This window comes from Phoxinus phoxinus (genome assembly GCF_949152265.1).
Source record: "Phoxinus phoxinus genome assembly, chromosome: 8".
NCBI lineage: Eukaryota > Metazoa > Chordata > Actinopteri > Cypriniformes > Leuciscidae > Phoxinus > Phoxinus phoxinus.
The window spans coordinates 24276502-24293791 of NC_136883.1; the positions used below are offsets into that span (position 1 = coordinate 24276502).

The 17290-nt window shown below is 38.2% G+C and overlaps 1 protein-coding gene across 1 annotated transcript in view; it reads left to right on the forward strand.

Moving 5' to 3' along the window:
- The first annotated feature begins 4068 nt into the window (after window positions 1-4068).
- sema3d (sema domain, immunoglobulin domain (Ig), short basic domain, secreted, (semaphorin) 3D) overlaps window positions 4069-17290 on the forward strand; it is a 50466-nt gene continuing 37244 nt past the window's right edge. Inside the window, exons 1-2 of the mRNA XM_079620006.1 lie at window positions 4069-4320; window positions 12961-13172. Coding sequence (XP_079476132.1) covers window positions 12992-13172 — 181 coding nt within the window. The 5' untranslated portion in view covers window positions 4069-4320; window positions 12961-12991. The remainder of the gene's footprint in view (window positions 4321-12960; window positions 13173-17290) is intronic.

Consider the following 17290-nt stretch of genomic DNA (forward strand, 5'->3'; position numbering starts at 1 on the left):
CACAATATTTCAGTTGCTTACAGTATATTTTGCCAAATAATACAACTGCATGTTATAATCCCCATCAAATGAGCTTTATGTTTTGATTGATATACCCAGCAGGGTAAATATCACTTTCTGAAGTTCTTTGAGTGGAGTATGTCATGATGAATTCATGGGAAGGGGAAAAGTATAGCAGAGCTCAGTTTTAACCACATGTGTGTAATGGTTCTCCAAATGTGGAAGTGAAAAATCACATCAATTTGAGGGGTGTCATTGCTCATTGCTCTCTCTCTCCCACTCTGGCAGTCTTGCTGGCCAAAGGCTCATACAATGACTGAATTGTGCCTTGCATTCTGTACAGTAACATGCTTCTGAATTTATTGTATGTGTCAGCCTTCATAAAGAACTGTGTAAGTCACAGCACAAATGAATGACATTAGCTATCGTTAATGACGTATGCAGCCAGAGAGGAATGACTCATATTGGGACCTCGAGCCAGCCTTGATTTTACAGCGCAGTATAGTGACCCTTTCCCCCCTGGCAGCATTGGATCCCAAATTATTTTCCCCATTAATTATAAATTATAAAGAGTTATAAAAGGTAAAAGATGGTATAGAGTTTTTAACTGGGTATGCTGAGTACCTCTGAAATGAGACAGGCCAACCCAATCTCACGGCAATTCATACGTATTTTACTAGGTGGTTAATTCGTCCAAATTCGTACGATTCTAGCTAAATCGTACATATTTTACGAGTTGCCCAATGACCCCGCCCCTAATCCTACTAATCACTGAGGATTAGACAAATCATACGAATTGGTCGTGAGATAGCATTGGACAGGCAGTGTTTTTGAATGAATCTCTTTAAGTCGCATCAAGTTAGCCTACTTTCAAAAGGTGCTTTAGTGTATTTTGATCATTACCGTAGACATCAGTGTTTATAGCCAAGCTATAAGCTTCCAAACACTCAAAAAAGTAAATCTTGGGCCCCGAGAATTTTTGTTATTGTTAAATAACAAGTTAAAGCCACACCTCGGAACTTTTGCGGAACTTTCACGTCTAGCGCCCCTAGAGGCCACAAGCGCCGCAGCACTGTCGCAAAAGTCTAGAAGACATCCACTTAATAAATGGACGGCCGTAAAGCGATACGTTCTCCAGGTCACATGACCTGGCCAACGACGGTCCGTCTTCTCCAAACTTACATTGGGGGTATTTCAAGAGGGCAGCCCCGCTCGGAGCATTAATAGTGTCAAACGCTGTATATTGGCCTGAGGAATCATTTAAAATAACTCGTATGTGTCAACTCTTTAGGTCACAAAGTCCACAGTGTGGCTTTAAATAATTTTTTTGTAAATTGTAAAAAAAAAAAATATATTACCACTAAAAAAGTACATATTTTTTCAGTGGATATGAATAAAAAAAGGTAAGATCAGATAATTTCTCAGGCTATTATTTATTTTCTTTTGTTTACATTTAGACACCTACATATATGGATATGGCTCATAGAAGGCCTTGGGACTGAGAAAACATATGGGGGGTGCACAGTTTATCTCTTTTTTATATTTTGCTCAAAGTAATAAACTAGGCTACTAAAAACAAACAACGTACATAATCTAAACTCTCGTCATGAGCACAAAACAAAGTTAACTAATTTGAAAGCTTTTTGTCTTACCTTGCCATCTCTAAATCATTTTCCAAATTATAACAAAAAACTAAAGTTCTGAATGGCGCCACGCGTTAACTTGTCACAAACCTGATTTAGTTAAATGGTCATCTGTATGACATACAATCTATTTGCTGCATTCTCGTTTTCTGCAGCGTTTTAGCAAAAGTATCTATATTGCTGCTGCTCACTGTGTTTTTGCTACTGTTGTTAAAATAACCATGTCATCTGCAGCTCTTAATGTGTCGCTTTACGTCTTTAGCGCGCGAGAGAGAGAAGCAATGCGCACAGAGCGGAAATGGCTTGAATGAAGCGTGTTAATTGGTTCAAATATTAAAGGATGTAGCGCCGAAAGATCATTAGTTACTGTAAACGACCCTGAGCTCATGAGGCATGTAGGCTACCGCTCAGTTCTTTTGATGCACCGCTCACTTTAATCTGTAGAAGCGGTAAAATTGATCAATTATGTACCATGGTTCGGCCATACTGCCGAAGTAGTCTGCCATTCGAATGTCACTGCCCTATATAGCATAAAAACTTATATTATAAATTAAGTATTCTATAATAAAGTAGCCTATTATAAGACAAATATAATTAATTATAATAAATATAAGTATTGTAAATAAAAAATTTTTATATAATTGGAAAATGCAAATTGGTGACTTTAACAAACGCATACTATCAATTAACAACCTCGGATTACAGTAGGTGTAGTAGGTCCGTCTTTAATGGTTTATCAACAGCTCTTTTTTTCCGCCTCACGGACATCACATGATTACTTTATATTCACAAAATGGCAGTAACTTATTCACAATTGATTCTCCCTAATTCTTCTTTTTTATCTTTTAAATTTTACTTTCCCAAAAGTTTTGTGGAATTGCACACAGAGATCGACCACTAGTAAGGTGACTATAATTTCATGGAAAATTGAGATGCCGCAAGACGACAAACAGAAGGGACCGGATGACATAGAAGGTCCTGGAGGGCATGGTGGAGCCGCAACGACGAGCAGCAGAGGTGGACCCAGGGTGCCGAGGACTGAGCCAAAGGCAAAGCGACTGAGGACCAAGGTGTAGCTGGAGAGAAGAAGGAGCCGCTGGAGCTGGAGGGGTGGAGGGATGAAGTCCCAAAAGTCCATAGTGCAGGTAGAGTGAAGATTTACCAATGTGGAACCGGAGGGACAAGGAAGCCCATTGGAGTTGTAGGGTAATGGGACTTGGGCTACACTTAATCCCCTCAAACTCCACCAGTATCCCTCTGGAATGGGCTCAGGCTGGTCTGTCCCTGGGCTGGTGGTGAACGGTACGCTGTTTTCCTCCTCAATCACGCAGATGGTAAACGGGGAACTGTTGGGGAGGAGTACCCAGTCCACGTACTCCTTAAATTCCCTCGAGGTCCGTCTCGTGGAAAAACACATGCAGGCAGTCGTCATCATAATGCCCAAGATGGTATATTTCAAGAAAGCCTGTCTCTCGAGGGACTGGTTCCCCTGTGAGAGGAGGAGAATTTTAACTGCCACTAGATTCATATTTTGGTCACTTCTTCTGTCACAGCTGGGTAGCAAATAAAGATAAATACAGGATCTAAATGTAAGCAGTATTAAGTTTTATTTACACAAAATATAGGAACAATGAACAGGAACAGAACAACCGGCTTAAACGTGACGAGAACTGACAATACACTGAAAGAAACACAGGGCTTAAATGCACAAGTGAATGAAGTGTGTGTACGTCTCTCTGTCTGTACTGTATGTGTGTGCATTCGCATGAGAGTATTTATTAAATGTAATTTCGTTTTTATCACATTGTTCGTTATATTTATTTTCTAGCCAGTGCATTTGTGGGGTTTGGTTCTTTTGGTGTTTTAGGCTGTAAGAACCTTTGAAATAACTGAAATAAGTTAAATGAAACTTGTCAAAACCTGCCCAGAACTTTATCTTACTAAAAAATAATTGCATCAATGTTCATCAACCAATCAGAATCGACAATTCAACAGCCCCTTGGTAGGCTATAGGCCAAAATAAAAAAAAATTTATAGCCTACATAAATCAGTAATGTTGCCCAATGCTGGTGGTCAGTCTCGCACCATCTTTTGACATCAAACGGTGCTTCTTGCTTGAGGTCGGGATTAGGCTAATCGGTCTAATCCTACTTCGAGCACCATTCTAGTCATTGTTTTCATGTAGTAGCCTAGGGACCAGGGCATAATTTAGATGTCTCCAACGCAGTATAATTCTCTGGCATTTGATTCAAACCGAATCAAATACATTTTTCATAATATAAATATAATTTATAGCTGACACATGAGCATTATAGCTTCTGGAAAATGTGTGAAGCCTATGTTGAAGCGTGCGCTGCTGTATCGCGATTCCCGCCCTCCCATTCCCTGCTGCACGCGGCGCTAATTGGTGCTCTCTGCTCGAGCCAGCAGACACGAGCCTCACAGACGCGGACACCTCAGCCAAATTCACATTGAGTCCAGTCACACTGAGAGAACAGTTCATTAGTCTTTTTATTTGTTTTCGTTTTATGTGTCTCTCCTCAATTAAGTTGAAGAGAGCTTAGTTTGTGAACAGCGGAAACATTTCAAGCATGACTTTGGATAATAACGGATTTTGAAGTGTCAAACTGCGCCTCAGACTTCCAGAAAATAACGACAGACACCAGCTCCCTCACAGGTAGGCTACTCTTTATTAATAATATTTCATTATTTTGTTGCATTTCAATGCTATATACTGGGAAGAAAAACACTAAAACCTAATCAAAACGCCCATCTTCTGCAATACATTTTGATGAGGTTTTAAGGTGCATATCACTCAGAATAAGTGACAGTTTGTGTTTTATGACGGGCGATAGTCGATAGTGATCATCTTTCCTTAGTTATATTATACATATATTATATTATGTTATTAAAGATACTGTTAGCAATTAAAACGGTGGCATGTCTGCTATGTGTGATGATACAGACTTTATGGTATAAAGTAGGCTATATTAGTGCTGACTCTCGTGAGGATAAATATTTTGCAGATATTCTTTGAGGTAGCCTTGATCATGTATGGCTCTCTCCTTTCTCTTCTGTTATTTTTAGGTGATAGGAAACATGTTTAATTTCAGAAGATTTAATTCTGCTTTATTAAACATTCTCTTACTGGCAAGCAACTTAGTGTAAAGCAAATATTTGACTTTAACAAGTGCATGTGATAAAAAGGCATCTTTACAAAAGCACAAATGTATTTATTAACACACATGCTTGCTATTGTATAGATTTTATTTGCATATATTATTATACATGTATTATTTTATTTATATATTAATTTATTTTAGATTTGAATTTATTTTAGATTTAAATGTATTTTAGTTTGAAATTTAATTTATAAATAATAATATATTGGTTAATTTATGATGGGCATTTGTTGCATGTGCGAAGGATGTCATTTTAAGTTTCAGGAAAGTGCATTCTGATACAGGCTCCATGGGGACACTACCAGTCTATGTGGCATTACGTCACTTAAATGTGGACTTAGAGGAGGAGGAGGGTCACAAAGGCTCAGGGCAGCATTTAAGGATCATTATCATTAAATTTACCTAATGTCAAAGTAGGTTTTTGTCTTAAATAGTCTTAAATTCATATCTGCTCACTTTTATGGATTAAAAGCCACAAAAACACCAATGGATGACTTTAAATTAAGGAAAAGATTAATAAGGTTGTGAAACCAGATAAGGTTTGTTTTCAAACGTCTGGCCAGATTTGCTGGTGAGGAATGTTTAATGGGAGTAAAGTGTGTCTGTTGTGTCTGTCAAGGGAATGAAAGATGGGAGATTCTCAGCCTGCCTCTGGTCCTCCTCACACGTCCACGCCAACAGCTGAGCTGGGATTGGCATTAACTCTTGACTCTTGAAGGGGACTAAAGTAAGCCAGGACGTAGTACTCGAGTGGCTTAGAGGGGGATCTTTCTCTTCCCAGCGGTATTTGCCTCGTGTTAACGGGCCGGATAATACCTCTCTATGATGCACGCAGACTTTATGGAAACTCTCACACACACACCCCACCGTTTTATGGGGTGAGACCAAGAGAAAGTCTCAGTCATAAGCCACAGATGGAGTATACACACAATTTATAGACTATGTGAGTGTTCCTTATTAAGTATTGACTTATTAATATAAATATTAGCAGTTCATTTATCTATATTGATTATCTATATAAAACATGAGCGTATCTGTTTTTATTTCATTTTCATGCACAAGCACACATGCCGTACAGTATAGTTGTACCTGTTTTCTCAATATAATGTTTTGCTTAAGCAAGCTGGACCTTTGACATAAATGTGGAGAGGAAAACATGATACCAGAGAGGGTGGGGAGCTGGATTTCCTCTGTGTATGCTGAAGAATCAAAGTAGGGCAATAAGTGGCAGTGTGATGGATTCTAGTTGCTCTGAATGTGTGTGTGTCCGTGTCTAAGTGTGTTTACTGTACGTCCGTGGAGCATAGTGCCACCTGGGTGTTAAAAGGCTCTAGCACAGAAGTGTTATTTCTTTTTTCAGACTTTTCTCGTGCATTTTCTCTCCGTCTGTCTCGCCTCACTGTCTCTCCTCACTACATCAGCAGTATATGAGGCAGTGAGACAAAAAAAGTAATTTCTTGACTCATTTAGAAGGCAGAAGGCGCTGCCCCAGGAACTTCAGTTTAAACTCTTTGACAGTCAATCCTTTTCTTTTTTTTTTCTTTTTTTAAAAAGCAGTTGAAACTGCAAAAAAAAAAATTCCCGTACAAATAAATAATTAGCAGCAAAAGCAGGGCAATTTATTTAATTTGGATAATGAGATACATGGTCAATGGCTTTATTCCATCAAATATGTGACCCTAGATGAGAAACAGTCACATGGGTCAAAACATTTTTTTTTTCATATTGAGATTTATACATAATCTAGAAGCTGAATAAACAAGCTTTCCATTGATGTATGGTTTGTTTGAAACCATACCATAAGGTACAACTATTTGAAAAGCTGGAATCTGAGGGTGCAAAAACATCTAAATATTGAGAAAATCGCCATTTATGTTCACGATTTTGCTTCATTCACTCACAAAAATAAATGTTTTATATATTTACGGTAGGAAATTTACAAAATATTTTTATGGAACATGATCTTTACCTAATATCCTAATGTTTTTGGCATAAAAGAAAAATCGATAATTTTTACCCATACAATGTATTGTTGGCTATTGCCACAAAGATACCCATGCAACTTATTATGACTGGTTTTATGATCCAGGGTCACATTTACGTCAGATTTTTCACAGCTAATTGGTCCAGTTTTGGTTTGCGATCTCTTACCCGGAATGAAACCTCCCCCTCCGCAGGTTAGCTGTGTAATTTAAGTTACCATGGCATTGAACTTCACCAAAAACCAATCCATCTTCTTAATCCCGAAAAAACTGAGTTTGCACAAATTAAACTCATACTTCGGTTGAACCACTAAAACTTGCTTCATAAAATAGGCCATAGGTTTTTGGAACAGAACTATTATGTTTTGGACACATATGCAACCCTTCTGGTCTTCCTAATAACTGGTGTTTTTTCTCTCTCACTGATACTGTTTTAAGTGTGTGAATGTTTGTATCCTAAAATGACTGATTGACATGTTGCGTTCAGCTTTGTCTCCCTCAAAGGGATTCTGTCAGCGGCCTTACACACCTGAACACCCTTGATAAAAACCCCAAACTATGTCAAACCCCTCGTCTCTTATCCATCCTTCACACGGCCTAAACCTTACACCATCCGCCCCCTCTTCACCTGTGTGTGGGTAACAGTACAGTTTTTAATCCGCTCACTCCAAACACAGCTAATCGACAGGAGGCATTATCCGAGCACTTTGTCTGCTCTCAATTACGGCTATGGAGGTTCCAGGATGGATTGAATTACCCATAATTCCCTAAACCTGTCACTCACTGACAGACAGACAGACCGAGTGTCAGGTATTCCGGGCACATAATGAGGTTTGGGAATGTTGGCAGGGAGGAATTTCTTCGCTCTCTTTCTGCTCTCTGTCATTAGATATGCACCTGGCTCTCCTCGAGCTAAGTGCAGGTATGAGAGCTACATGTCCTCCTTTAAAGATGAGAAGGGGGATTAAAAACATATCATTAAACATGGACTTGGCTCAAGCAAACAGGTCTAAAGAGAGAGCTTCGCCCTTTTTAATGTTTGCAGAACACAATTGAGAGCTTTTTTTTTTTTACTGTACTCTTTCCTCTGTCTAACATTGTGGAGATACTTGATATCTTTTTCATTACCTTTACCATAACAGGCAGAGTGCAATGATCCATTGATGATGATGATAACGGCTGTGGATATAAAAAACTGCCTCAAGTCAAATTTACAGACTGTAGGAAACAGTTGTTGAGGATTAGAAATTAAATTTGAGATTAAATTGTTATGACGTCGTCCTGCTGTGTGATTGGGCGTTTTAAGTTGAGGCCAAATGACTGTCCAAAGTGTCATGCGAATACTATTCAACGAGTTGAACTAAAGGTCTGCTTTTACTTTCGCTCCATATGTGAGCTGTCAGTCATTCAGTTATGTCCTAAGGCAAATATAATGTATTCACAACAAACAAGGGGAAATAAGATTTTACAAATGTTTCCATTATAGTTATTAAGTTGAGTTGTTTTCACATTCCGGGTCACAGAATCATGTATCACAGATTTGCAGTGGAATTATGACTGGAATATTTTTCATTTTTTTGTAAATAAGCAACATTTTATGTCAGTCTGTGTGAGCAAGTGGCTGCATACAGTGAATATGTCATTGCATTTATGTCTATGCTGAAAATAGTTAACTTAGAAAGAAGAGTAACAGCTGATCATCTGATCTCAACATGGGCACACGTCCCATAAAGGGACACCCCAGAATAAAACAGCTTCTAAAAGACTGACTGGAGTATGGAGAGTGATATCTGGATTCTGTATCTAATGTGAGCATCATTTTAATGATATTTCTTAAAAAATGTATGTCAATTTCTTCATATGTACAACATTTCTAGGAAAACTAAAAGCACCTTTATTGTGAAAATATGCTGCATGGTCTGCACTGTAGACATGAAAATTGCTATTAGTATTTCTGAGAAAACTGATGCTTGGGAAACCACATACACAATAAATACATTCAATAAAATACATTTAAACATAGTAAAAACGCTCACTTTACATTTACACTAGTTGGTGTCAGTATAAAGTCCAAGACCATATAGGGCTATTTAAAATTGTGCAAAATTGTTGACGAAGGATATTTTTTAACTAACTACCTTTACTGACCACAATTGCTTATATATTTTCCTTATGTATTAAAGCTACTAGTGTTGTCAAAAGTACCGACTTCGGTACCAAGTCGGTACTGAAATGTAAAAAATGTGACGCTTTGAGCGCTGTTGAGCGGAATCATAAACACCTCTGATTGGCCATTGTGTTCGCGAGCTCATCGGATATGTCTGTGATTGGCTACAATGATCAACGCACGGGAACGTTTGAGAGCACACGGAAGTGTTTGAAAGTGTTTTGAAAGCAGGAGCGTTTGAAATCAAAAGCCGGCGTCTATCAGCGCCAGTGGATCGATCCGCTGATAGACGCCTGCTTCCCGTGTGTATCTGTGTAATCGCTCGCTGAAGAGCGTTATTGATGTATATTTACAACATGTTTTTGAAGCGCTGATCATTGTAGCCAATCACAGATATATTTGATGAGCGCGTGACAATGGCCGGCCATTCTGAGGTGTTTACGATTCTGCTCAACAGCGCTCAAAGCGTCACATTTTTTACATTTCAGTACGACTTGGTACCGAAGTCGGTACTTTTGACAACACTAAAAGCTACAATATGTAATTTTAAGCTAGGGGTCGCTAACCTCTTACAATAACAAAGGCGTTGGTTGATGACACAGTGATAAGTGGAATGATGGAACTTGCTGTCATGCCGATGGATCTAATAATGTTTATGGATGAGTGAAAACATTCTTTTTTTTAACATGACTGTGGTATATAGCAGGTCGCGAAATGCTAATAGTAGACAGATATCACACGCGAGTCCCGCGGATATAAAGGAATAAGGACATTTCATTCTACCGAACTACCCGCAAGTGCTGAATTACTACTCACACAGGTCAGTTTATTTGACGAATTAAACTTGTGAGGTAACGCAGTGCTGATTCAAGTCGTTACTCGTGAAGCTCTGTCAAGTCCAAGTTTGTCGCGGACGTGGAGCTCACGGCATCTCGAAAACGCCACACTGATATTTATTTTCGTTTTAGTTCTCCTTTTGTCCCAAAGTCTGTTTGTCATAGTCCATAATGTTTAAACAAAACAACAACCGCGTGCCGCTAGACATTATGCACTACGCAGTTTTCTACGTCTGTCGCCATGGTTACTATGGCAGTACAGGCGGAAACCAGGGATAACGCGGATATTACATCATTGACATCAAGTGAACAGGGACAGGCACTTTTTAAAATTGTGAATTTCCCTGAATTTACAAATTCTTGGAAACATTTAGGATAATGGAAGGACACAATTGAAAGAAATATATAACACTGTGCAAGTGGTTTTGGATATTTTGATACAAAATTCTTACATATTACTTATGTTACTTACATTTTGTGTAAACAGCACCATGTGTGAAAAGCACCTTTAGGCTACACTACAACATTTCTTACAGTAGTGTAACGCAATGCAGTTGCTATTTATACTCGTGCAAACAGTATACTGTTCCACTTACCCTTAGTATAAATAACATTTGCTTTATTTGAAGTAATTCAACTTCAGTCATTTATGTATAATTAGAGTCATGTGGAATAATAAATGAATGCTGCCAAACTAACTTAGCTCCATTTCAGTTCAACCAAAACAATTATTTTTTACTATCTCTGGCAGCAACAAAACCATATTTCTGTCTCATAATAATATATATTTTTTAGCTTTTGAATTTTTTCTCTTAACAAAATACTAGTTGTACAGGTGGCGACCTGTGAGCTGAAACTCTAATATAACTAGCCTTTGGTTATATCAAATATTGAAGCCAGAAAATACAGCCATATATCCGCAGAGCAAAATTTTAATGGTTATTCTGAGGGGTCAAATGATAGGATATTATTTATCTTCTTTAAAAACCAGTGTTGTTCTTAGAGAGCCCAACCGTCACCTTGAACGTGATATGAATTTCATGTGATGTAATGAAGACAAATTTTCGTTGTATGTTGTGATTAGAATATTATGAAAACATAACATGGCCTTGGTGCCTGCGTGTTCTTATGTTGATATGAATATTATTTACACAGAGCAAGGGGGTAAGCCTTACACCCGACTATGACCACAGTGAAAAAACTGACCCCTGCAAAGAATAACACACATGCGGAACCCGAGCTCATAATAATGAACTTGCTCTGACATTTTGTAAATCTGAACGGTAAAGTAATATAGTGGACTATGTCTGGGGTAGGTGTAAGCTGTCCAGGAGATGTTTGCGTGCCACAATAGCTGTGATGTCAAATCAGAGGAGGAAGAAAACGTAAAAAACATGGGAAAGAAGTTCTATTGTTTGATATATGAACTTCCAAGACTGCTCTCTGAGATAGCTCCCTAAGCCCCTTTAAATCTGCCTTTACATGTCACAAATGCTTTATGATCCATCATAATCAAAGCTATCTGTGATGCCGCCTTGTTCTTTTAAATAAACAGACAAATCTGACTTATCTTTGTGTTGGAGTTATAGATATGTCTGCTGTGTGCATTCCTTAGTGGAAATGTATGTCTTTTGGGTAGCAGTTGGTCATTAAAATAAATGGACACTATTTGCATGAAATTCAGTATTGGTGATTAATATTCAACAAATAAAAAGGCTAAAAAACTGACTTGGCAATATATTGTTTTAATGCAATATGTATATATGAAAACAATGTCACCAGATGGAAAGAATGAATCATTCTAGAATAGAGTAGTGATTTTGTAGCGTAAATAAAAACAAACTAATTTCAAGCATAGATACATATAATAGAACAAAGATACAAATGATATAAAAAGTGATTTATTGTATAATCAAATGTAAAATAACACTGCATGGTCTTCACTTTAAAAATGTAATATAATTGATCTTTGTTAAAGCTACAAAAGTGTTTTTCTCTTTGTCTTTTGTTTGATTAACATTAATGACAGATGGCAGAAGGTATATTAGGCTGCTGTCACTTTTAAGACCTAATGCATGCATCCAAAATAATGACCCGCACCTGTTTTGTTTCTTAATTGCTTATGTTCACTTAAGACATATGCGTTTGGGAGGATATTCGTGAGATGGGTATTTTGACAATTTTGCGTGTATGTGTCTGTTTAAGCACAAAAAGTCGAGAAAGAGAACTGAAATCAAGTTCTGAATTAATTTTTTTATTGTTGAAGGTGGTGAATTTGTTCCAAAATGTGGAAGTTTGGTCTGGCCATTTGAAAAGGAGTGCTTTAAAAGATGAATTTAGAGAGGATTTTACTCAACATGCCAAAGCACAGCACACTGTCAACACGTTCAAGCCCTCACTGACAAGTCTCTTAATTAATTCCTTTAAAGCAACCCTACTAAAAATCGATGTAAACCCACTAGTTAGTTGTTGGACAACAACGTTGAAGCCTCTCTATCCCCTTTCATTCATTCATTAATTTGCTCATTCCTTCATTCAAAATAATGGGACCTTTTTGAGAGCCCCTGCTCTGGAGTGTGTGAATCCTTGTTCATAATGATTCCCTGCTGAAGGAAATGTCCTAATGAAGATGGACTACAACAGTTTTCTCTCTCTCTCCCACAATTTCACGGCACTCTGTTGACTAATGAAGCAGAGATTCAGACATGATCGTCACCCCAGCCATTCAGCTTTTACAATACTGTTTGTTGCAGAAGCAAGGAAGGGAGACGGGGACAGAGCAGCCGAGAGATGGTGTGAGAAAATAAAAGAAAGGCATTTGAAAGAAGGCTGAAAGTGGCTGCTCTCATCAAGCTGACCTTTTGTTTAGAGACAAACAGATTTAGAAAGAGAGAGAGAGAAAGTATGTGTGTTGGTGGACAAAAGAAAGGACTTGAATAGAGCAGCAGCTGATGCAGAGCTGCTAAAATGCATAGACATGCCTGAAAGAGACCACAGTAAAGCAGCTGAACATTTGTTCGGGATTTAACAAGACCTCAAACACACACACACACACACACACACACACACACACACACACACACACACCTCACACAAAGATGCCCAGCCACTCCCTTAGATGACTCCATCTAACTGTCCTCTCCATCACAGGTCCACAGCAGCAGAACTCTCCTCTCCCATCATGAAGACTGCTGGGGGGAAAAACAAAAAGCAGGAGAGGAGCAGACATCAGCATCTCCACCAGGTCGGGATGGGGCGGTTCTCCAGTGTCTGGTGGTCTACATTGATGATGCTCTTCTTCTCTCTGCCCAAGGTGGACTGCATGAAGGAGAGTGTGCCTAGAGTTAAACTCAGCAACAAAGGTAAAATTAGTCCTTATGTGACTTTTAGACTTTAACATTCTCTTTATTCCTAAAAGCTTTTAATTTGCTCTATGTCGACAATTTCTTTTTAGAATTATCTATTAAATCTTTAGTGTTTTGCTGAATTACCATGTATTTATTTGAAACATCTCTTGGAACGTTAGTCATTTTTAAAGGTTACATTTTGAAGTACATTTTGGAGTGTGATGAGAGGTTTACAGCTCACTTGTATGAGGTCAATATTTAGACTGCACATGTGACTGATTGAGTGTACATAAGGGATGTGCTGCATATCACAGTAGCAGTATGCAAGTTTTGTATATTGTATATACTGGGAACACACACACACACACAGCTATCTATCTTTAAACAGCTATCTGTTTTTATATGAAGCTATTTTTAATGGCTATATAGTTCAAATAATTCCTCAAAGAAAACTTGCATCTTTAGAATGATAATACTTATGCTTTAAGAATTTTTTTTGTTGCAAATAAGTATGTCCCCAATTTACATTTTGTACTTTAACTATAGATAAGTAACTTTCACACACGTATACACCATCTCATGTATTCAATTACTTAGCAATGCAAGTGAGCACCACTCGATAGGGAAAATCTGAGAAATTTGTCGATCGGTCGATATTTCGGATGATCATTTCTAGCGTGGTTACGCTCAAGGGATGTGTTGCTGCGCCGCCACGAAAGTTTGTATTTGCATGCATTTTTAAGCCTTGCCTGTTTAAACGTTGAAACTTGAAAGAGAATTCAATCAATTTGGTACTCACGCGCTGTCTAAAAGATGCTATTTTTGTTTATTAGGCTATCACTCGTAATTAGTTTCGTGGCAAGCAGAACGAGGCTGAGGGCCGTGAGAGAACGGCACAAGGCCGATGGCGTGATTACTAATGAGCGTCACCTGCGCGCCGCACTGGCCTCGTATCTCACGGAGGAGCTACGGAAGCATAAAAGGAGGAGCGATGGCAGTGAAGGACGAGAGAGGACCAGCCTTCGCTCATCACGCCACAGGCCACTCATTAGTTCTTTCACGACCCTTGGCCTCGTTCTGCTTGCCACACGTTTCTTTGTTTTTATCACTATTGACTTGTCTTCAGTAAGCTTGAGAGCTTGTTTACTTACGTTAGTTAGTATTAGTTTTTGCGGTGATATCAAAATTGATTGAACCAAAATATTTCAATGGTATCTAAAATGTTTATATCAACCTTATTTCAAGCAAAAATGACTATATTATGATATATATTGTTTTCATGAAATAAAATTACTCATATCGTTATGCCCATCCTCTTGCTTCATCAGAAATTCTAGGACAAAATTACCCTTTCATAATGAGAGGTTAAATAAGGCTATGGTCTGGGAATTTACCCAGTATGTCACTGTAACTGGCTGCATCTCTTGTGGTATTTGCTAACCACTGTTGCATGCTGTGAGCAAACTCACTCCCTCTACCTGTGGTTGTGTTTGATCGCTCGACTGCAGCTGCGGCTTCAAAGGTTTGATAAGTCAATAAGGCGTTAACGCTCTGATCTCAACAGTGATCCCACAAGCACAGCGCATTTTAGCTTATCGCTGGAGTTACTTTGACAACACCGTAGCAGTGCCACACACACACACACACACACACACACACACACACACACACACACACACACACACACACACACACACACACACACACACACACACACACACACACATTTAAGCTGTATTGGAGATAAAGGCAAGATAAACGTATGATGCTATAAAGTGAATGAAGCGTAAAATAAACATCTGTTAAAAGTAACAACATGTCCGTACTAATTTAAGTGCACTGACACATGGATTGTTTAAAGGCATGCATACTTTGTCCACAGTCGTAGACACACGATAAATCTGCACTGAGCTTTACAACGTCAGTAGCACCACTGATTAGATACCATGTTGTTCTAGATCGTGTTTTTGATAGTGCTGAAAATTAAAGTGTCCCTTAGACATTAATGTTCTTTCTAACCAACAAGCAGTGATGAAAGTCTTTTCTCCATTTCTCACTTCTGCATTCGATCCCTGCCTCGATTTGAGAAGTTAACTGAATACGCCGTTTGTTTTATGCCACTGAGGAAAATAAAATTTATAGCTCCCTAAAAAAGACCCACAGCATGCCAGAGCTACTGTAACAGACCCTCATCCATATCAGGAAACTCACGCCAATGCAAATACGAATGACTGTGGTGAGCCCTCTGTTTATTTTCAGTTTCTTTAGCATAAAAACCCTACATGCTGTGCTTCAGTTTGCCATATTTCAGTTGCTGTGCTGGTGAGAATGTAATGTGATTGAGTGGAAAGAACAGACAGCTGCCTGGCTTGTGCTATAAATTATGCTTTGTGCATTGACTGACCTCTGAAAAGATTTTGATTTAGCTAGATATGAAAATAAAAATAATAATAAAGAAACGTTTTATTGTATATCATTGTATACATGCATTTAAAAGTGCAAATAACCATTCATTTAGCAATTATTTTCCTTGGAATGAATATGGTTTAAACAAGATACATTTTGTGGGAACAACAACAAAACCGTGGCAATGGAACTTCTGGATTCTTCTGAAAACAAATCTTAATCTTAATCTTAATATTTTACACAATTCCCACCTTGCTTTTTTAGTTACTTTTACTGGAAAACAAAACAAAACAAAAACACAGATTAAGAAGTTATCAGTCTTTTAAAGCTGGCTTTAAAAGATGATCTAATCCATTTAGCTGCGGTGTACAGGTCAGTTTGATCGTAAACTTGCTGTTCCGCTCCATGTTTGGTCCTGTTGGAGAGGATGCAGATGTACAGTCTTTCACAATCCATCATCTGAGCAGATGCTCTCATAAAAGCATCGGCACCATTTCTGTATCAGTGCACTCCTTTAAAACAGAGTGTGTTATTATTCAGAAGTATGCAGCAGTGCATGCACACCTCAGGGCCGGTCGACTGTGTTTTTCTCTGAAAGGAAGGCTAAAAGGGGAACATCTGATCCGCATTAGATGCATCTCATAATGTTCTCTGGAGTCAACCAAACAATATCCTTTCTGTCGTTAACATCACTCCTAGATGACAATGTCCAGTGAAACACATCAAAATATTATCTTCAGGTTGTGTATATTTCTATTAAAGACAGACTCCCTGCATAGGGCTCCTGAGTGAGGGATATTGATTGTTTTATGAGTGGTATATTTTCTTGTGTTTGACGTAAAGTGTACATGCATGATGGTATAGACATGCATGCACGTGAAGCGTTGTGCAAACACAAAGCCTAATTTTGCAATAGGAAAACAGCAATATAAGGACTCAAAGTATAGTATTCAATGGATTTATAACTATATGGCTCCCAGTTGGCTGTGGCTCTCTAAACAGATGTAAAACAAGCAGGTCATAAATATAGTTATGCGTCTTCCTAATGTACTGTACACAGAGTTAGACTAGTTTCCACTAGTTTGGCTCTCTTCCCAAACCACAGCCAGAATATTGATTACACCTAAGAGTGTAATCCTTTACCGTCAGAGAAATCTTAAAAGAAGTCGTACTCTGTGACATTAGCTTTAACATGCGGTCCAGTTTCTGGTGAATAGCTGGGGGTACCACCTTCATTTGTCTACCCCTCAAATTGTGCATTACTTTAGGTTTGTATTTCACTCATCGACTTTAATGCTTTGCTATTGCCTAAAGATAAATGATGTACCTGTAGGGCTGAAATAGTTTGCAATGTAAAGGTTGAACTGTACAGCATTATGTAAAGATTGAACTGAATGGACAATACCTTCTTTATGTTTCTACAGGGAGTCTGTTTCTTATACGAATAATTATTAAGCCACCACGATCAGCAAACTGCTGAAGTGTAGCATTACACTACAAGCTTATAAAATGTGACTTATAAGAAGTTCTTATTAAAGTTATTTCACTCTGTGGCCTTTTTGACAATTGCCTTTCTTGTCATTGAAGTATAGCTTCGTATAGCTACCTTTGTACTTGAATGGGAATAGTCTGACATTTCTAAAACTGTTTGCCAAGCTTACGTTTCAACATAGCCTATATCAAAAGTTCAAATCACACAAAGGGTCTTCTACTGAAATAAAATGTAT